Source organism: Furipterus horrens, unplaced genomic scaffold (assembly GCF_987537825.1).
Source record: "Furipterus horrens unplaced genomic scaffold, mFurHor1.1.pri manual_scaffold_8, whole genome shotgun sequence".
Classification (NCBI taxonomy): domain Eukaryota; kingdom Metazoa; phylum Chordata; class Mammalia; order Chiroptera; family Furipteridae; genus Furipterus; species Furipterus horrens.
Genome location: NW_028327178.1, coordinates 103,060,869 through 103,082,803, shown reverse-complemented (window position 1 = coordinate 103,082,803; position 21,935 = coordinate 103,060,869). Strand labels below are relative to the sequence as shown.

At 46.0% G+C, this 21,935-nt stretch overlaps 1 protein-coding gene across 1 annotated transcript; it reads right to left on the bottom strand.

The window, feature by feature from the left end:
• Positions 1–424: 424 nt before the first annotated feature.
• On the bottom strand, positions 425–13,824 carry RNF114 (ring finger protein 114). Its single transcript, XM_090285315.1, has 6 exons — positions 13,633–13,824; positions 9,753–9,903; positions 7,492–7,598; positions 7,011–7,125; positions 887–994; positions 425–579 (listed from the first exon to the last, which is right to left on the bottom strand). Exons 1-6 carry the CDS (start codon positions 13,782–13,784, stop codon positions 514–516), a joined length of 699 nt encoding a protein of 232 aa, XP_090141441.1. The 5' UTR covers positions 13,785–13,824; the 3' UTR covers positions 425–513.
• Positions 13,825–21,935: the final 8,111 nt, after the last annotated feature.

The window sequence follows — 21,935 nt, the reverse complement described above, 5'->3', positions numbered from 1 at the left end:
TGCAAGGTTTGCTGGGAGGCAACTCCAGCTTCGGGCAGCCGTTGCCACGGACTAACAGGAACTCCCTCAGCACAGGAGGAGCTCCCTGACCGATCAGACACACTGCTGCCAGAGCTCACACCCCTCAGGGACAAGGAGAGGAGGCATCCATCTCACTTGTGCTATTCATGACCCCAAAGGTCCTGGCTGGCCCAGAGGACCTGAGAAACGAACAATGGGTGAGGGGAACAAGTGTGAAACAAGGACCGGTGGAGAGGCTGGGTTCTCTTCCAGAAGAGGAAGCGGGAGCTCCAGGAAGTAACTGAGAAGCGATAAAAGACATGTGACAAACAGGGTTAACAGCAGGGATAGAGCCCGAAGGAAAGGAGGTCTCTGAACTGGAAACCTGGTTCCCTGTTAGAAGTGACCTGTCCCAATACCGTGGTTCACTTGCAGGTCTGTTGTATATTTAAAGTTTCACACATAACACGTAATAGAAGCTCTGGAACACAAGACTGACGGCAGAATCTCTGCTCACTGATCGATGATGGAGCGCTGCAACACCTGATTTATCATGTCCTCTTCATCGACGTCATAATCCTAGGGGAAAAGAGACAGAACCGGGTTCTGTAACAAGTGGAAACTACATACACCTAAAGAGAAGTGGGCAAAATCTGGGGCAAGAAAAATAACCGAGGCGCAGGCTGTCCCTACGTCTCGGTCTGGGGGGCTGGCCAGCCCACCTTCTTCAATACCACACAGGGAAGCCCGTGGCCACTCGCCTGGCTCCCAGGCCACAGCTGCCATTCCAGGAAACCCATCGCCTCAGAGACAAAACCCAACAAGGGGGCCCCTGGCTCCCAGGCCTGAGCGGGGAGGGTGCCGGCGGAGCCCAGGCCCCACTCACCACGAAAGTGTCGTAAGAGAACTGGTGCCGCCGCTGGATGTGCTCGAGGAAGTTGGCGCTGCGGTAGCTGGGGTCCCCCCAGGGCATCGAGGCGCATATCGGGCAGACCTTCCAACAGAGAAGCACGGTCTCAGTGCCTGGTGTCTGAGCTGACGCCCACCCCCGTGGCTTGTGTCTGACCCCCTTCCTTCTAGGATGGCTTTTCTGACACACCAGTCCATGGCCAGGGCCCTCCTTCGTGTGCACACTCATGTCCCCGGAAACACTGCCAGTCTCCTACTCGACTCAAATGACATGTGGGGGTGGGCGAGGGCTCAGGCCGTGGTACCATCCTTTTGTCACCCCTACTGTGGTCACGACTATGTGTCAGCCCAGTGAGGGCCCAGCCTACAGCACACGAAATTATCCAAGACACAAAGGAAACCAAAGAAATGACAGATGAGCAATGTCCCCAGAAGTTAAAACACAGCCTTACGTGCTATTTTTTACAAAGTGAATGCTCAGATGAGGGGCTCAGGCTGAAAAGCCCGCCTACAAGAAGTTGATTTGGGCTTGGAAGACTGGGAGGTGTTGGGAAAGACAAAGGAAACACGAAAGAGTGTTCCAGAAGCGGGGCAGCAGCAGCAAGGACAAAAGGCCATGAGGCAGTGTTACAGGCAAACAGCCAGCCACAAAGAGGGGCCGAGGGAAGCTGGGGTGGGGAAGGAGCAGGCGTAAGGGGTCTGCCTCGGAGCTGGAGCCCCACCGTTTACAAGGAAGGTATGGTCACAAAGGGTTTAGGCATCCGTTTCAGTTTTCATAATTACCAAAATAGTTGTGCTTCTCTGGCTAACTTAAAAATGGGAAATGAGCAGTGAGGCAGGTGAATGGCGTGTGTGTCTCTATGTGCATATTTGTTTTCAGTTAGTAATTAGTTCTCAAGGACTACAACTCGAAGCTCTTGAAGTAGCTGAAAACTTGGCTTTGGGGTGTTTTGCCTTGCCTAGTGCAGCCAAATAATACATACTGTACATCTACTTTGGACTCATAGGGATAGTAAGACAGTAGGTGCAATGACCATCCCGGGTCGGCATCTGCCTGTAGAAACTTCCAGAGTTCTCTATGTAATGAAGATATGTTAGGAAGATGAGTATTAGTATCAAATGATGAGGCTGTTTCTTTTGGAATGAGAATCATCAATTCTTTGTGTCTGATCTCCTGAAAGGCTGGCAGGCCACAATGGTGTGATGTTTAGCTTTTATATTGTGTTTATTTCTATTATACTGAAATGGCAAGTGGTTCTGTCATGCATTGGGTGTAGAGGGAACTAGAGGACTAGGGGAAGAGGCGAGAGAGAGGTTTTACAGTTCACTTTTTGTACAAATGAACCGACTACATACAAAGAAACAAAATTTTAAAACTGCCAGGAGGTTACAGAAAATAAGGACAAGGAGGTGAGGGTCACAGAGAACGGGACGTGAGCAGGCGGGAAGCATGTTCTTGAGGAAGTCATGGTGAGGGTGCGTGCGGGAGAGGCAGCAGCAGCTGGACCACCGCCAGCTGCAGGGAAAGAGAAACTGAGCGCAACCGCAAGTGCTGAACCAAATCCTGCCAACCAGACACGGAAGACATGGGCGTGCTGGAAGGAAACACGTGTAAGGGGAAGGCAGAGAGGACACAGGATGGGAAAGCCTCAGGAGCAGGGAGTCTGTCTCTGGGCCAGGCCCTAGTCTTGTTCCTTGGCTTGGACCTGAGGACACAGGCAGAGAAGAGTCAGACTCAGAAAGGAGTCTCTTCCTCAACAAAAGAGGGAATGATAAGGACAAGGAACAGTGTGAGGCCTGTCTCTGACCTCAGAGGTAGATCAGGGAGCTCCCGAGATAGAAAAAGGGAGAGAGAAGAAAGGAACGCACACCTGATACTTTCAACTTAGTTAAAAGCAGGATCCAGTGTTACCTCTAGAAAGAAGAACAGCTTGCGCCAGGAACTGAATGCAGAGAACAGCCACTAGAGACTGTGCCTGCCTAGGAGCAACAGGGTCCTCCTAAAAATGGGGTGCCCGACGGGCCAAGCCAGCCCAGTCCCCTAGCTGGGAGTTGGGAGGGTTCACTGGTAAAATCTGTTGCAGCACCACGTTAGAACCCAGGGAGCCCAGGGTAAAAAGTGGCTGTACTGACCAGAATTTGGACTTGATAGTCCAATAAAGTCAAGAGAAGATTTAAGGTAGTCCTGAAAAGGCCAGCTGGATCTTAAGGTTTCCAACACAGAAATAAAGAATGCCCTAAGGCCTAAACCTAACAGCAAATGCTCACGAAGACTGGTTCTGCACCGCCTTGTACAGCAAGGAGCTGAAGACTGCGCATCACACCAGGCACACAGTTCAACAGAAGCAGTGTGAGATACACAGGAAAATCGAAGCCGACTATGGAGGAAACTGTACTAAGACCTAGTCTGCCAAAAAAAGAAAGAAAGAAAAGCCCTAGTCTGTCAATCACATTAAGAGGGAAAAGTAACACTGCTGAGATGGACCAAAATCAAACTTTTTTTTCTTCCAAAAAAAGAAATTAGGCCCTGGCTGGTGTGGCTCAGTGGACTGAGGGCCAGCCTGCTCGTTTGATTCCCAATTCGGGGCATGTGAGAGGGAACCACACATTGATGTTTCTCTCCCTCTTCTTCTCCCTCCCTTCCCCTCTCTCTAAAAATAAATAAAATCTTTAAAAAATAAATAAAGGGCTTTAAAGAATTAAAAAAAAAAAAAAAAGGCAACAGGAGCTAGCCCTGACTGTTGTCACTCGGTTGGGCATCATTCCGCAAGGGGAAAGGTTGTGGGTTCTGTCCCCGGCTGGGGAGTGTGGGAGAGGCAACCAGTGAATGTTCCTCTCTCACAGCCATGTTTCTCTCCCTTTCTTCCTCCCTCCCTCTCTCTAAAAATGAATAAATAAATAATCTTAAAAATATATATCATTGTTAAAAATTAAAAGATCAGAGACTTTCGGCCAAGATGGAGGCATAGACAGACACACTGCATCTCCCTCCACAACTAAGAAGGACTACAACTACCTCAAAACTAGAGACAACCAGAAGTTCCAGAAAATCGAGCTGCATGGAAGTCCAACAAACAAAGATATAAAGAAGAAATACTCATCCAGACAGGTAGGAGGGGTGGAGCTGGGCGGAGAGGACTCGGTGTGGTGGCAGCAGCACGCCGGCGGAAAGTACAGTCACATGTTTTAAAAAGTCAGGAGGGACACCTGGGGAGTGTTCCCAGCTCACCAGACCACGCAGCTCACCGTCCCAGCACCAGGGAAAATCAAGCCTCATTGCTTCTGACTGTGCAGACCAGTGGGGGTTGGGGCGGAGGCAGAAACTGCTGTCTCTCAGCAGAGCCTGCCTGTTTGAAGGGCCCCCACGGACCTAGAACATCCGCAGACGCATCCACTCAGGGAATGATGGCCAGGGCAGCAGCTAGGGGGGCGCCAGTCCGGTGCGCAAGTGGGAGAGGTGCCTGGAAAAGGGGCGAGTGCTGGGCAGGTGGCATTGTTCCCTCTTAGACCCCTCCCCCACATACAGCGCCACAACGTGGGGAAACAGGTCACCCTGTACTGACAAATCCCTAAGGTTCCACCCCTTACAATGTAACAGGAGCGATAGCTCTACCTGGGACATGGAGGCAAACACACACAGGAGCCTGTCAGAATGAGGAGACAGAGAGGTATGGCCCAAAAGGGGGAACGGATCAGGGTTCCAGTGGGAGAACTAAGCGACGAGGAGATAGACAACCTAACAGACGCAGAATTCAAAACACTGGTGATAAAGATGCTCACGGACTTGACAGATATGCTTAAGTAAGGCAAATGCATAAGGGAAGAAGTGAAGGTTATGCTAAATGAAATGAAGGAAAATCCACACAAAACCAATGGTGAAGGGAAGAAGACCGGGGTTCAAATCAATGATTTGGAACTTAAGGAAGAAAAAATGTCAACCAGTTCAGAATGAGGAAACAAGAATTGAAAAAAATGAGGAGAGGCTTCGGAATGTCTGGAACAACTTTAAACGTGCCAATATCCGAATCATAGGGGTGCTGGGAGGAGAAGAGGAAGAGCAAGAAATTGAAAGCTTATGTGAGAAAATAATGAAGGAAAACTCCCCAAATTTGGCAAAGGAAACAGACATCCAAGTCCAAGAAGCACAGAGAGTCTCAAACAAGTTAGACCCAAAAAGGACCACACCAAGATACATATAAAATGCCAAAGGTTCAAGATAAAAAGAGAATCTTAAAAGCAGCCAGAGAAAAGCAGAGAGTTGCCTACAAAGGGATGCCTATAAGACTCTCAGCTGATTTTGCAAAAGAAACTTTGCAGGCAAAAAGGGGCTGGTAAGCAGTATTCAATGTGATGAGAAGCAAGGGCCTACAACCTGATTACTCCATCCAGCAAAGCTATCACTTAGAATGGAAGGGCAGATGAAGTGCTTCCCAGACAAGGTAAAGCTAAAGGTGTTCATCATCACCAAGCCATTATTGTATGAAATGCTAAAAGGACTTAATTTAAGAAAAAGATCAAAACTATGACCAACAAAATGACAACAGACACAACTATCAACAATTGAATCTAAAAAATAAAAACAAAATCCAACTAAGCAAACCAGAATAGGAACAGAATCATAGGTATGGGGAACATTTGGAGGGTTATCAGCTGGGAGGGGGAGGAGGGGAAATGGGGGAATGGTGCAGGGACTAAGAAGCATAAGCAGATGGTACAAAATAGACAGGAGGATGTTAAGAATAATATAGGAAAGGGTGAAGCCAAAGAACTTATATGCATGACCCATGGACATGAACTAAGGGGCATCGGATGCTGGAGGGAAGGGGGGTACTGAGCAGAGGGGAGCAAAGGGAAATAATTTGGGATACTGTAACAACATAATCAAAATATACTAAAAAAGTTTTATCTAAATAAACAAATTATACGTCAGTCTGATAATAAAATGTCAAAGGACTGATAAGCACTTTCCTAACAATTTCAGCTTCCATTCACGTTCTCCACAACTGTGAAACAGCTACGCTCAAAGGAAAATGGCAGTAGCTTTACAGAGAAGAAACATGGTGGACACCAAGGAATCCAAGTTAATGATACAAACGATGGAACCAACAGACATCATTTGGCCCCTAGCATGCCACCCAGAGAACACATCCCTTATGGAGCACCCCTGCATCTAACCATGAAGAAACAGGTAAGCCCAGGGGCAGGGGGTATGTGGGTGAAAAAAAAATACAATAAAAAAATAAGAAGCCCTAGCCAGTGTGGCTCAGTGGACTGAGTGTTGGCCTGCAAACCAAAGGGTCGCCAGTTCAATTCCCGGTTGGGGCACATGCCTGGGTTGTGGGCCAGGTCCCCCGGTTGGGGGGGAGTGTGAGAGGCAACCACACATGGATGTTTTTCTCCCTCTCTCCCTCCCCCGCTTTCTAAAAATAAGTAAATCTTTAAAACATAAAAAGAACAAAAAAAAAAAAAAAAACAAACAAAACCAAACTAGTACAATACTTTGCAATAGTAAGAATTTAAAAATGATCACTATTATTGCCATTGTTTCTTAAAAAAAAAAAAAAAAAAAAAGTAGACAAGCCCAAATTGAAGGAGATTCTACAAAACAATTTGCCTATCCTTGTTAAAAATGTCAAGGTCATGAAAGACAAAGATAGGCTAACAACTAAAGAGACATGACAACTAAATCCAACACGCAGATCCAGAATATGTAGGCAGGGAAAGACTGATACAAGGAACGTTACAAATGTTAAAATTTAAACATCAATTCCATAGTAGATATTACTGTCTCAGTGCTACATTTCCTAAGTGTGACAATTAAACACAAAAAAAGGTAATTTTTTAAAGCAAATGTAACGTTCTTGTTCTTAGGAGGTACATGCTGAAGTATTTAGGGGCAAAGGGTCATAATATCTATAAAGTATTTCGAATGGTCAGCAAAAAATGTGTATATATAAAGTATGGTTAAGCAAATATGGTAAAATGTTATTAACCTGAGAATCTAGGTAAAGGATACATAAGAGTCCACCGTACTAATCCTGTGATTCTTCTGTCAGTCTGACATCTTTCCCATACAAATATTTTTAAAAAGCTAATCGTACCACAGATTGGGTCTCCGTGCTGTGTGATAACCTGCAGTGCTCCACAAGCCCTTCTTGGTCGAAGTTCTTCTCAGGGCAGTACGGGCACGGGAAGGTGTAACGGTTTGGAACACTCCTGGAAGGTGAAAGGCAGGAAAAAAGAAACACACCTCCGTGAGTACATTTCCACAGAACTTCAGCCACCGTACCCTCCAAAAAGGAGCCAGGTTCACTGCATGGTCATGACAGGGCCTGTGATGATTACTTCAGAGTCAGTCAAGTGTTCTGAAAATAACTTATCAGCACAGCTCATATTTGAAGTGAATACCAGAGCCCTTCTCCATACCACCCCCCATAAAAATTTTTGCATCAGCTTTAGCCAGTCTAACGATTATACCTCCACTTTCTAAAACTCATACAACTCAGCCCGGAACGTGCAAAGTATTCCATGTCTTTGTAGCAAAAGATGACTTCGGCCTAAAGGAGTGACTGAGTCATTTACCTTGGCTGAAGGGACGCATCCTTGGTGGTGGCCTTCACACCTTCCATGATGTAATTTTGGTATTTGGTGCAGGTAGCCACGTGAGCCCGGATCTTGGATAGGAAGAACTTGGACAGGAAGAATCAGAGGCCACGAGTTAGTCAGGACCTTGTACCAGGCCCAGCATAACCCCAAAGCAAGGGCAAGATGAAAACTAGACCTATACTACCCTGGCAAACAATCTCACCAGTCCCCTAGCTGTGCTGATAGGGCTGAATCCCTGTTTGTTGCAGGGTTTCTGCTAAGATCAAGACTGATGTGCCCTAACCTGCGTAGTTTAGTTGGTTGGACACTGTCCAACAAAGTAAAAGGTCGCTGGTTCGATTCCTGGTCAGGGCACATGCCTGGGTTGGGGGCCAGGTCCCTGGTCAGGGAGCGCATGTGAGAGGCAACTGATTGATGTTCCCACACATTGATGTTTCTCTCCTTCCCCTCCCCTCTAAGAATAAATAAATAAAATCTTTTAAAAAACACCAAAAAAAAAAAAAGGCTGATGTTTTACTTAACCACATCAGGACATCTGTTTCCACTCTACACTAACTTTCCTAGAGGTCTGCTTTACTCACAATATGCTCTCTGCTCAGACACACTCCAGACCCAGGGAAGTTTTTAAAGTTTTCCAAACTAGCATTTAAACTCATCTCCTTATAGCAAGCCAAGAACTAAATTCCATTATGTGCAGCAGAGAAAAGGGACCATGTAAGCAAAAGGGACAGAGGCTAGTAATCCTAAAGTACAAATCATTAGATTGTGCCAAACGATCTTTAAAAACCCCAAATCTGAATTCTATTTACTTCTACAAAGTCTAGTCTTTGCAGTAAAGAGAAAAGAAAACCCAAAGAGTGCTTCATCACAGGTGTTCTAAAAAGAACGAACACGTGTAAGGAATGAAGAAAGAGGGGAAATGCAGGGAACGAAAACATATTTGGAGATGGAGCGCAATACCGCCATCACTAATCCTTAAAATGGAGAAAATCAAAAGCATACAGAAAAAACCCCAAACTTCAGTATTTGAGCTCTGGCTTGCCATGATGCTTCCGTCTCACCTCCAGCTAAAGTACCGGACTTCAAGCTGCCAACCAGAGCTCCAGTTAAAGGGGACGGGAAACAGCCCTATTCAGAACTGTCCCCGCCGTGTACCCCTCGTGCTAAAGCACTGTGACAGGAAGGAGATTCTAAGGGATGTGCATCCCATGGCCATCTGTTCTAAGGTGTCAGGGTAATGAAACTGATGTGCAAGGCTACCTAACAGTCCTTTAGTGAGAAAACTGTCTCAAATGTGAAAAAAAAGTTGTACGACTATATTATAGTATGACCCTATTTTGTAAAAATTCTACATCTGTGTTTGTCAAAGGGCAGAAAATATTTTGCAGCCTTCTAAATTGAACCACTTTAAAGAGGTAATCTCTGGAGTGGGGAAGAAGCCTACATTGTTGGGGGTTTTTTTTGTTTGTTTTTCCAATAAGATGGTTTGTTGAGTGTGCAACATGGTGGGCTGGGGTCCTGAAATCAGATACCAACCCCTACATTGTTTTATAGTTTTGTACTGTGTGGAATTAACAAAATCATGATGACTTATAAACCAATAAGCCTGTGAATAGCTCTTGGAAAAGAGGAAAACATTTCTCTTTTGCAGTTATAACAGATTTTAAAATATACTTGGCTCTAATATGATTATACAAGAGTATGGATGCATTTCAAACGTGAGATCTTGCCATTATAATCAAATGTTTCATATTGACCTTTGTATAACGAATTCTTCCCTGTCAAGTGCTTAAAAGTTGATTAAATTTTATATCTGTAATGACATAGATTTTTAAATCTCCTCTTAAACTGCAGCAGATAATTTTTGAGTCATTGACTTAATTTTATATTAGAAATATTATTCTGTAATTATACTCTAATTAAAATTCTGCATAATGCTTTAGGAAAATGAGTCTTTTATAGGAAAAAAAACTGGGATAACTGATTTCTATAATTTTCAAAGCTAAAATATCTAATACACTAAGACAACTTAAAAGAAAAAGAAAAAGCCCCAAAAACCAAACACCCAGTAAGGTCACAAAATGACACAGCACAGCCACTGCCACAGAGAACTAGCATGCACACGTGCTGTTAGTCATCCGGTCATGCTCTGACTCCAGAAACCACGTGGCGACAGCGCTACGCTGCACCCCGTCCCATCACAGGAAGGCTGACTCCTCCGTTCCCCTTGCACATACATTTTTGCGGCAGCCATGGCAAGAAGTCTCTGTGCTCTCAATCTGCCGCTCGAGCTCCGCGGCTCGCTCGCCGGGCGCCAGAGGGCCGCGACACACCCCACAGACAGGCTTCTTCGGCTTCAGACATTCCTGCAGGCATGCAGAGCAAAAGCTAGAACAAGACACACAGAGAACCTGAGTCATGCATTGTGGGGACAAGACGACAAAAATGGATCAACTTTTAAAAACACATCAATGAATAATGGATTAAAGACAGCTTGCTCCCTACTTCTCATTCAAATACTGGATCTTCTTAGGCCAGAAAAATAAGAGTGGGGGGACGGGTCCTGCGAAGGACACACAGGCCCAGCCACGGAAGCAGAATGCAGACCTCTAGGATGCAGGGCAAAGGCGTCACGGGGCAGCCCTCCAGCCTCAGCCCCGGCACGGAGGGGCCTCCTGAATCTCGTCTGTTCCTCTGTGACATGCATAGTACTCACCTGCAGGAGTGCTGGGGGCCCCCGGTACAGTGTGTAGTACATATGAAATGCCCCACAAACAGGAGCTACTATCATGAGAGGTGAACGCGAAGCCCTACAAAAACACGCGTCCAAGAGCAGCTAGCAGAGACCGAAGGACAGGGCTGGGGAGCCTGCAAAGCCTTACAAGACAGAGTCCAGCTGGCAGAGCAAGGGAAGAATTTTCCAGACCCTTAGACTTAAAAGACTCATGAGATATCTGAGGAAATAAAGACCTACCACTTTTCCTCAGAAGCAGTGAGGACCCAGATGTTTAAAGCAAAGAAAGTATCAACAATATCAAATCCAAGCTTTTGAAAAATAACTCGGGGATTATCACAGACAATAGAGCTGTTGGTTTAAAAATGATTTTTAGGTGAGGAAAGACGAGAGGAAACTTGAAGTAGAAACCAGAGGGCTGACAGCAAAGGGCTGTGAGGGGCTGACCGAGGCAACAGAGGCTGAACTCGGGAAGTGACGCAGCAGGACAGGTAACTTACTGAATTCGGAGAAGGAAAAATGAAAGTCACAGATGGCCAAGTTTCCGTCCTGAAGCCCAGACAGGCTGCGATGCCGAGATCAAGTGCACGGAAAGAACGAAAAATAAGGCATGAAAATACCGGGCTCCCTACCCAGCCTCATAGATTTAAAGCAGGGCGTATCATCAGAGGTAATCTGCACATCTGACAGCTTTTCACTGTCTCCAAGAATCTTCTTCCTCTCTGCCATTGAGCTAGATGTGGTTCTGCCAGGCATGGTTCTAGACCAGGCAGGGAGCAGGGGAGGGGTCTCCTCACCCACCACTGAGGGCGCAACGTTGACCTGCACTAAGTCCCTGTCCTCACAATGCTTCTGCCCAGAGTGGAGAAAACCACAAAGGTCAGTTTCAACGTCAGTTGCAGACCGGGATTAAATACAGGAAGGAAATAAAACGAAGCAATGAGATCAGCTGGGGTAATTCACAGAAAGCTTCCTGCAGGAGGTGTAACGTTTGAGCTGAGACCTAAAATTGTAAGGAGAGCATCAAACAGACCTGGACGCAGACAGTTCCACCTGCGATGACACCAAGTGCAGAGGGGTGTCCGGAAAGCGGAAAGGAAGACCTTTGGGGCCCTAAATCATGTCCAAAAAAAAAAAAAAAAAACCAGCCTGCTTTCAGTTTCCGTTTCTTACACCCGGGCCTTTTTCTGGTTCAGCCCCTTAGGTGCCCCACCCCCTTCGTTTACAATGCTAGGTAGAAAGTCCCTTCTCCTGGGCACCCAGCCACCTGCTCTTCTTCAGCTCTATTCCATTAGACTCAAAATAAAGTTTTATAAAAACCAAATGCTCTATCCAGCCAGAACTGCAGTGATGCTCAAGTTTCCAAGTACAAAAGTTAGCAAAAACCAACTAGGCAGAGCAAAAAGCACTTGGCTGGCACTAAGGGAGACTGAAGAGAGGGGCATCCATCTGTTTTCAATCAACACTGAAGTGAACATGTGGGACTAGCACCGTGAGCACAGGAGAGAGTCGGGGTTCGAATCCTAGAACTGCCCCTTGACCTCTGACCCAGGAAAGGTTCAGCTGGCTCAAGGAAAACCTCAAGTTCTGTGGCTCTTCAGTTGGTAAATTCTGGGTCAAGCTTCTTTATTCATCCATTACCTCCCCCCACCCACAGGGCTGATTCCTAATACCCTCCCACTGCAGAGCATTTTCACAATAGTCTGGACATTTGCTGGTACTTATCATCAATTCACTGAATTGCGAACTCTAATGAGGGCAGAATCACCTGATTTCTTACTTTGCCCCAAGAATCTGGCACATAGTGGGCATACAAATATTTTAGTCTGTGGAACATAAGACTGGAACATGGATGCCCCTGTGCCGGGCCCGGGGGATACAAATGGGGCAAAACAGATAACAGCTGCTGCGCGTATGACACTAACTTTTACTCTGTGCAAGAAACTGGAGGTGATTTCAATGGGGCTGGTGACAGGGAGGTTAACACATTGAGACTTGACATCTGAAAAGCATTTGGGGTAGTGGTGAGGGAGGTGCAGATGGGACAGGAAGTTTCAGGCTAACTGAACTGCAAACAGGACAGCCCAACGCCAGAAAGAGCTTCGTGAACTTGAAGCAAAAAGCAGTCAACGTGACCAGGTGCTAACAGTTCGGGCTGGCAGACAGACACCCGCCGTCCTTCTGGGAAGCGCTAGACGAGTGGTTCTCAACCTGTGGGTCGCGACTCCTTTGGGGGGTCGAATGACCCTTTCACAGGGGTCGCCTAAGACCATTGGAAAACATATATAATTACATATTGTTTTTGTGATTCATCACTATGTTTTAGTTATGTGCAATTTGTAACAATGAAAATACATCCTACATATCAGATATTTACATTACGATTCATAACAGTAGCAAAATGACAGTTATGAAGTAGCAACGAAAACAATTTTATGGCTGGGGGTCCCCACAACATGAGGAGCTGTATTAAAGGGTCGCGGCATTAGGAAGGGCGAGAACCACCGTGCTCCACCGTGTAGAGCCTCAGCCCTCTCTCCTGCAAAATGGCTGCAGGGCAGGTGCCTACGGACCAGCAAAGGGGTCCTGAGACCAATGCCAAGGCGATGCCCATGATGCGCACTGAGAAAGGCTGTGGAGCAGGTGGCCAAGTTCTCTCAGCTCAGCTGTGTTTCTGCGTCTGACGGCGCAAGGCTGAGATGCAAATCCCGCCAAACTCAACACTCCTCCCGCAGCCCAGGGCCGGGGCTGACACCTCCCCGCACACCGCCTTGGGCCGTCCCAACGCCCGTCTGCAATCCGCAGGCCAAGGGGGCTTAATTACCTTCCGATAGCGTGACGCGCACCTGTACCTACGTGAGCCGGAATGGCAATCCCTATCTGCCGACTCTCAACCCTTTTCACAGCTAAGGGCAGCTTGGCCAGATTTATGTCGGTTTCCCTTTTGTTCTTCCAGTCCAGCTCCGTGTCTCTCAACTTCAGTGCATGTCGGGATTACCTGACGGGGCATGACGCCAGACGCACTGCACTTTAGGGGCGATGCACGCACTACTCGAGAAATTTGGCTCTCGAGGGCGGACTCCGGACCCTACCTAACCCGCGGCGGGGCGTAACGCCACCATCGCGCCTGGGAAGGAGCCGACAGGCCGCCTGAAACACAGGAAGAGCTCATCACTAGAGAGGGATACTCGGGAGTGCGCGGGACAGGAGACAAGAGCGCCCTGCCAACTTCCACGGGTCTTCGGGATCCCGGGAGAGCCCCACGCAGAGGCCCCCTCTAGGTCAGTCCTCTCGCTGCCGCCCGAGACCCTCCCTGACGGGGCCTCACCCCTCGACTCCTCCCAGGCAGGCGCCCCCCGCCCAGGCCCGGGCTCGCCGCTTACATGTGTCCGCAGAGCACGCGCACCGGCTTCTCGTACACCTCTAGACACACGGGACAGGTGAAGCGGCTCAGGGGGTCCGCCTCTGCCGCTGGCCCTGCCAGTGGCGCACCAGCGGGCGCACCACCCGGACCGTCCGGCTGTTGCGCCGCCATCTTGCAGCCGCGGAGCTCAGCGTAACGGCGGCCGAGAAGGAGGAGCGCAACGGAGCGAGGCGGGGCCAGCCAGCCCGCGCTTGGGAGGGGCGGGCCAGGTCAGGGGCGGGGCGGGTAGGCGGTGAGGGACTCTCCGGGCGTGGATTATAGGCTGTGCAGCGGTCTGGGGGCGGGACTAGTGGCTACGCCACGCCTCATGGCTCCCAGAAGGGAGGGAGTAAGGGGAGACCGAGGGAAGTCTGCGAAATGTGGAAAACGGATGCAGAGATCAGGAAAATTGGAACCGGCTTTGTGCTTCAGGCTCTTTTCTAAATGTAAAAAGGAGGTTGTTTAGCTATGCACTATTACTTAACATTTCTCTTCAAACCGAGTTGATTTCTTTAAACTTAAAGCAAGTAAAAAAAGAAAAAGAATTTTATTTATTTAGAGAATGTCTTTTTCATATGTTTTATTTATTTATTTTTTAGAGAGAGGGGAAGGAAGAAAGAGGGAGAGAAACATCAATGTGTGGTTGCATCTTGTGCGCCCCCAGCTGGGGACCTGGCCCGCAACCCAGGCGTGTGCCCTTTTAGGGTTAAAGAAGCAAGCCAGTGACTCTCAAACAGGTAGGAGATAATTAACAGATGAATCATGGAAAAGGGGCGAGGAAACCACATTCCACAGCTCCTCACACATACCTCTGGGACCAAAAGGAGGAAGGCTGTTACTACCAAACACAGAGACAGGGGAAGATGGAGCTAGATAACTTTGCAAATAAGTTGGAGAAAGACCTGTAACTAGATTACCCCTATTTAATCACACCCTGAGTTAAGTCGTTAATTGCATTAGATTGTGAACCCAGATTAACCAGTAATGGAGAAACAGGGGAGGAAAGGGGAGGGAGAGCTAATTTCGTTAGGGAGGGGAGCTAATCGCATTAGGATAAAACCAGTTTTCTTTGCCTACTTTGTACGTTCATGCCCCTGGCTGGCGGTGCGCCCAGCTCTGCAGACTCGTGAATAAAAGCCTCGCTTTGCTGCTGAAGTCCTGTGTCCCGGTGTTTTATTGTGAGCGTTTCTCACAGCCCTGACTGGGAATCCAGCCAGCGACCCTTGGCTTCTCAGGCCAGCACTCAATCCATGGAGCCACACCAGCCAGGGCAGAAAAAGAATTTTAAAAGAAGAAAAAATAAATAAATGAACATAAGCAAACAAATTTAAAAGGGAGATTTGATGTCAGTCCTGAGCTACAAACAGAAAAGCGGTATCAGTTGTTTCTACAAGGAAACTGTAAAAATACAATGGAAACAAAACAATATCATTAGTTCATGCTGAATACTGATGACGCTGCAAAGAGAGAGTAGCCATTATGAGGCAGGTGTTGAAGACAGGCTACCACCACCCCGAGGCTTGCTAGTGGAAGCTGAAGTAATGGGAAGCACGTCTCCTTCCCTGGATCAACATTATTTAATATTGTGTTCACATGCTTCCTGGCGATGGGGTTCCATCCAGCTCGCGCTGGCGTGGTGGAGATGGGAAAGTTGAAGTTTGAAGAGATATACTCAACTCAGTCTTAAAAGAAAGGAGCAGGCCTACACCCCAGATGTTTTGAATCCCAACTTTCTCGACTTTCTACTGCACCCAATTAACTCTTGCTTACAGCCCATTTAACAAAAGAGACATCTTTTTAAAAAGGCAGTCTGTGCTAACAATTCTACATGGTTTTCTTGACCTGGAAAGTTAATAATCAATTAAACCACCTGAAATGCCACCAAGGCCTCCCAGGAAGGAGGGGATAAATTTATCATGTTGGTTAAACCAGGTTAATTGAATGCAAATTTGTGCCTTCTTTGTTCCATTCCCAATCATCTGGATTGGTTTTGCTTGACCTGGCAGCAGCAGGAGGGTTATTGTTAGCTATCCATATGGGCATCTTACAGCAGATGACTGGGCATGGAGGCAGCAGCCCAAGCGGGCCAATGTTCACACCTTCCCGTTTCTGCTTCCTGTTCTTATGCTAGGCACCCACTCATCTGATCTCTTACCCCTTTCCGTTGGGGGTGGGCAGAGGCGTGTTGTGGGTATTTACAAGCCTTCATGTTGTCCTTATACCTGATGCCAGACGCTGTGGGGGTGGGGGAAGGGGGTGAGCAGGGTACCCCCGGAGCTGAGCTTCAGATCCACCGAGTGCCCCATTTGGTCTCTGGAAATGAACTTTCCAAGAGCTTATACATTTAGTCGCAGAGACAAGAGGACAGCATTTCCAGAATATTGATAGTGAATGTTTATTGTTCTAAGCACTTCACATGACTAAATCCTCATGGTAACCTATGCCTTAGGTTCTGTCATTATCTCCATTTTACAGCTATGCAAATGAAACACAGAGATTTAATGACCCTTTAACACAGGTGGAAAATGAGTCAGGTTTACAACATCACATGCAGTCTGACTTGGGCACCTGTGCTCTCCAGGGTGCCTGTACATCAGAGTCACCTGGAAGGCTTTTGAAAACACCCACTGCTGGAACGGACCTCTGGAGTTCCTGATGCAGCACCTCAGCAGGTCTAGGGTGTAGCCTGGGGATTTGCATTTCTAATTGTTTTCCAGGTGAGGCTGAAGTTGCAGAACTGGGGGCCATACTTTGAGTACGACTAGCCTGCACTGTCTTTCTTTAACCCCCATCAATGCTGAGATGAGACAGAATGTGTTACATCCCTTCCTGTTTTTCTGAGACATCCCCAGTGACAATGTCCCCATTATCCCTTTTTTGCAAATATATAACCAGTCCTTCCTCCTCCCCACACTCATACTTGCTGTTTTTCAGCAACAATCAACCTAATGATGTGTGTCAAATGAACAAAATTTCCTCTTCCCATTTCCCCTTAACGTTTTTGAGGAAAATAGTTCCCACAAGTCTCTGCCTCTCCTTAGTTTTTGGGAGCCTCTCCCAGGTTGCCCACATGGGCTCAGCTACTCTTGGGGTTCTGTGAGCCTGGAGTGGGGGAATAGCTTCTGCTCAAAGCCTTCACATACAATGAAGAGTCACTGTGGGCCTACTATGTGCCAAGCCCTCTGCAGAGTGCAGGGAAGATTAGATACAGTGCTAGGGGAAAAGATGTGGTCTCTAATAGGCAGTAAGGTAGATGGGTGGCAACTGATGCTTTAAAAAGTTTTTCAACTAAATAATGATCCTCATGGAAGTTGCAGGGAGATTTGCTCTTGTGGGAGGTGATCGAGTCTTGCCTGCCCCACACTACTCACCCACAGAAACTGTGAGATAAATCAATGTCCAGGACAGCATTGATCACAGTAGCAGAGTGATTAAATACATACAATACATATAATTACTGTGATGTCAACTCCATGAGGACAGGAATTTTTCTGTCCATTTTGTTCACTGTATCTTTAGCTTTGAAAACAGCGCCTAGTGCATGGTATGTAACTCCGTATTGTTTATTAAATGACTCTATAGGGAATGATCTTGGCAATATAATTTTAATTAAAATTACACCAAGATGCTGAGTAATGTAAGTGGTATGTATTTGTGTATGGTGAGTAGAGGCCTCGGCTGAGGGGTTTCCCAGGGTGTCAGGCTTTCAGTGCTAAAGCTGGGAGAGCCCCGGGCACAGGAGCTGATGACGCTGCTGGAAGGGGTGCTGAGAGTCAGGTACCAGTTCAGGAAGGGAAACCAGGGGCCTAGGGTTTACCTTCTGAGCCTGGAGAAAGACTTACTCCTTACCTCTTTCCTTTTGTATTGTTCGAACTTTCCCCTACTGCATTTTCTAAACTTTTCCGCATCACTTTTTAAGTAAAAATGAAAGACTATCGCACTAGGCCCCATGGGAAAATGGCTGAGATGATGAGATGTGACCTCAGCCCTCAAATCAAGTAACCCTCAAACCCTGTCTCTCAGCCTCAGGTCACGTACAAAACTTACTACTATACTTATCTAAAGTAGGCAGAATTCACGCCATTATGTATTACTACATTTATTAGTCTATGGGCAAATAATTTTATCTTGATTTCAAAGAGATTGAAGATGCCAAACTGGTAAGAGGCAAGAGGAATTTCCACCAACACCACTAGGGGGCAGACCGGTAGCGCAGAGACTCACCTTTTTCTCTCCAGTTCCTTAAGGCTTTACTGTCCCTGCCCATTGTGGGTCACGGTACTTAGCCTGGAAATAAAAAATAAAAAAGGGACGTAGTCCTGGATCGCAAGGAGTTTTACCATCAGTAACACTGACATGTAAATATTCATTCAACCAATAGCTTCTGTGTGCCTGGGACCCTATAGGGGGTTGGGATATGGCAGTGAATGATTTGAACAAACAGGAAAGACACAGGGGATGACCACATAAAAATAGTTTACCAGTTACTCCACACAGCGTTTTACAGTTTATATTACATCAAGAATCAGCCACATAATGAGGTAAAAACAATGATTCAGTATGATCTGACAGGAACTAGAACTGAATAATGAGTAATATCAAGGCTGATTGAAATAGGGATTTAAATCCACTACCATCAGTGGCCAACTGCATGTATTGTGACTTGAGACATTGACTAATCATAGAATGAAATAATCACAATTAGCAAAACATTAAAAAGACTAAGTATTCACATAGATGTGGAATTGCTGGGTCATTTAAATTTATTAGAAGCTGCCAAACCAAACCATTTTCCAAATATTTTCCACTGCCTCTAATGATGTATGAGCTGCTCCACAACCTCACCAACATTTGGTTGTCTGCCGTTTTGATTTTAACCATTGTAGTGGGTGTGTAGTGGGACCTTGGGGCTTTAATTTTCATAATGATGGACGATATTGAGCATATGTTTGTTTGCTTATTGGCCATTGGTATGTCTTCCTTTGGAAAGTGTTCAAGTCTTTTATTCATTTTTTACTGGGTTATCTTTTTTATTCTTTAGTTGTAGGAGCTGAAATATTTTACATTTAGGCCATTCTTTTTTAAAAAACAATTTAAAAAATTTTATTTTTAGAGAGAGAGGAAGGCAGGGAGAAGGAGAAGGGAGAGAAACATTGATCAGTTGCCTCTCACCCAGGGACCTGGCCTGCAACCCAGGTATGTTCCCTGACTGGGAATAGAACTGCTGACCTTTTGGTTCAAAGGCGGGTGCTCACCAGCCAGGGCTAGGTCATTCTTTTTGTAAGTTTTTATTTTGAAATAATTTTAGACTTACAGAAAAGTTGCAAAACTATTTTAAAGAACTCCCGGAGACTCCTTCAACAAAATTCTCCAGTTTTATCACATTTGTCTTATTGTTTCATCTCTCTCTCTCTCTGTCTCTCTCTCTCTTTCTCTCTCTCTCTCTCTATATATATATGTTCATATACATATACATACATATGGCTGGCATATATATATATACATGTATATATAAATATACTCTTTTTCCTAAAATATTTGAGAGTAAGTTGTAAACATGAGGCCCCTTTACTTATAAAACCATAATGCCATTATCAAAAAGTGTTTTTATTATGAATATATATGTATTTATTGTGGGTATATATATAATTTGCCATTTTGACCATTTAAAAGTGTATAAGTCAGTGGCATTAATTACATTCACAGGGTTGTGCTATCATCACCACTGTTACAAACATTTTTTCGTCACCCCAAACAGAAACTCTGTACCATTAAGCAATCACTCTTCATTCTCCCCTCTCCTTAGACCCTGGTAATACCTAGTCTTACTATCTGTCTCTGCAAATGTGCCAACTGAAGACATTTCATGTAAGTAGAATCATATAATATTTGTCCTTTCTTGACTGGCTTTTATATAGCATGTTTTCCAGGTTCATCTGTGTGGTAACATGTATCAGAACTTCATTCCTTTTCAGGGGTGAATAGTATTCCAGTATACAGGTATGCCACATTTTGTGTATCCATTCACCTGTTGATAGATACTTGGGTTGTTTCCACCCTTTGGCTATTGTGAATAATGCTGCTGTTAACTTTGGTGCACAATGTTCTGTTCAAGCCCCTGTTTTTAATTCTTTTGGGTAGATACCTAGGAGAAGGATCGCTAAGTCATATGGTAATTCTATGCTTAACTTTTCAAGGAGCCACCAAACTGTTCTCCAGGGCAGCTGCACTGTTTTACATACAGCAGTGCACATGTTTTCCCATTTTTCCATTCCCTTGCCAACAAGTATTAGCTCATTTAACCTTTCACTCATTCTTGGGGGTATTTACTCCAGTTAATCCTTCACTGATAAGGAAATCAAGGCCCACAGAGGTTAGATAGCTTGTCCAAAGTTACACAACTGAGAAGTGGCGGAGCTGGGATCTGGACTCAGGCCTTTTAGCTTCAGACTCTCCTTTGCCTTCCTGTCTTGAAATAGCATTACTATGTAACAAAGGCAACCTGTTTGTAGCTTTCCCCCTGCCTGCCTCAAGGGAAGGACAAAGATGGCTGGTTCCAGAAACAGTTCTTTGAAACCCAATACTTCAAGAGACCAATGTACTGCACACCAGGAGCTCATAACCTCTGGGTTACTGTTTTCAGGAGCCATTTAGAAGCATCCAGATGAGGTGCTGCCTGAGCCTTTGACATTTCCAACCCCCTGTGTTGTGTTTCCTTGGAGCTGGCCTTGGCTGGGTGGAATCTGATAATAAACAGCCCTTTAGACTTTTGATTGTTTCCCTCAGCTGACATGAAGACTTTGAAGTGGTTGGCAGTTGGGTTTATGTTGAGGTAATAACGGGGGAGGGGGGAAGCCTTGCTTACTGCTTGTGAAGAAGGCTGATTTTGCCAGCTTTCATTTTAAGACAAGCCTTCCTCGGGGTTACTAACTGCCCCTAGCCCTGCCTCCACCAGTGGGTGGTCAGAATGAATTCTGACCTTTGAGAACCAGACGGAATTCTTAGTCCCCAGCAAATTCATGTTGTACAGCAATGATCCTAATCGTGGATAACCTTAGTTACAGGCTTACTCCCTTCCAAGAACTGGGTGTTCTTTCTAAGCATTATCACATTTCATTAAAAAGGACTGACAATAATAGCTAGTGCCTAAAAGTACAATGCCAAGTGTTCACTTGGACTATCCCATAACCTGTATAGAAGTAGGTACTATTGTTATCTTTTTTTATCTCACAGATGAAGAAACTGAGGCACAGAAAGGTTATTATACACAGTAGACACCGAAGTTTAACCCAGGCATCCTGGCCCCAGAGTCCGGCCTCTTAGAAGGACTTGCCCTGGCCAACTCATAGGGCTACTAAATGCCGTACCAGGTACTTCAATCAGGTCTACTGGCTGTAGTGTCATTTCAGTTCCACTGTGCCATGTTTCTAGGCATTTTAAATGCTGATTTCTTATTCGCCATAGCCTGGTGCCTCCCAGCACCAAACACCTGGTCTGGAGGGCAAGGTCTGTGATCACCATCTTGCTCAGAGATCCTCAGTGGCTTCCATGTGCCCTCAGGGGCAAAGTCAGACTCAACCTAACATTTGAGGTTCTCAGAGACAGACTGAGCTGATCTCCTGTTTCCCCGATTTCCCAGCTTGCCTTGTTCACTCATATTTCTAACCATAAGCGGCTTGTTCATAATCCATCTTTAGTGCAGAGGTCAGACCTGGCATCCAGGGCCACATTGCCCTGGAGCATGTTCCTCTGGCAAACACGGTATTTTATGTTGTTATTTCATGGTTGGTATCAGTATGGGACAATGGTTTCTCTCTCCCCTCCCTCCTCACTGAAGTATTATAGTCTGATACTACCATTATTTATTTTGATGTTCAAATTGTCCCAGATTTGGCCACTAGGAACCCCCTCCAATGTGGTTTTCATGTCCTTTTGACGTGTCCCATTATTCTTTGGGCATGTCCTTATTTTCTGGCTCGATAAGATGTTCCAGGCTCACCTTGAAATTTCCCTGCCCCGGCCCCAAGAATCAGTCATTTCTCCAAGGAGACTTAGCTCCTTTTAGTGGACGAATAGTATTTAGAAAGCAGAATCTGGGTGTTAGGTGCTTGTTGCTACAGGGTGCTATTTCTTGTGGGCTCCCTCAGCAGACTACTACTAGGAAGCATATTTACACATGATGTTTATAACTGAGAAGTTCCACTGAAAAAATCTGTACTTCTCGCTCCTCTTCAGAAACCTAAATATCTGATCATGATCAAGTGGGAAATTGGCGACAATTGG

Excerpts from the sequence above, each read along its gene's own strand:
- RNF114 (XM_090285315.1), bottom strand. The coding sequence starts at position 13,784 with ATGGCGGCGCAACAGCCGGACGGTCCGGGTGGTGCGCCCGCTGGTGCG. Across the intron at positions 7,599-9,752 it reads GCCATGGCTGCCGCAAAAAT|TTCTTCCTATCCAAGATCCG; the intron begins GTATGTGCAAGG and ends TTCCTGTCCAAG. Across the intron at positions 580-886 it reads TCTCTTACGACACTTTCGTG|GATTATGACGTCGATGAAGA; the intron begins GTGAGTGGGGCC and ends CTTTTCCCCTAG.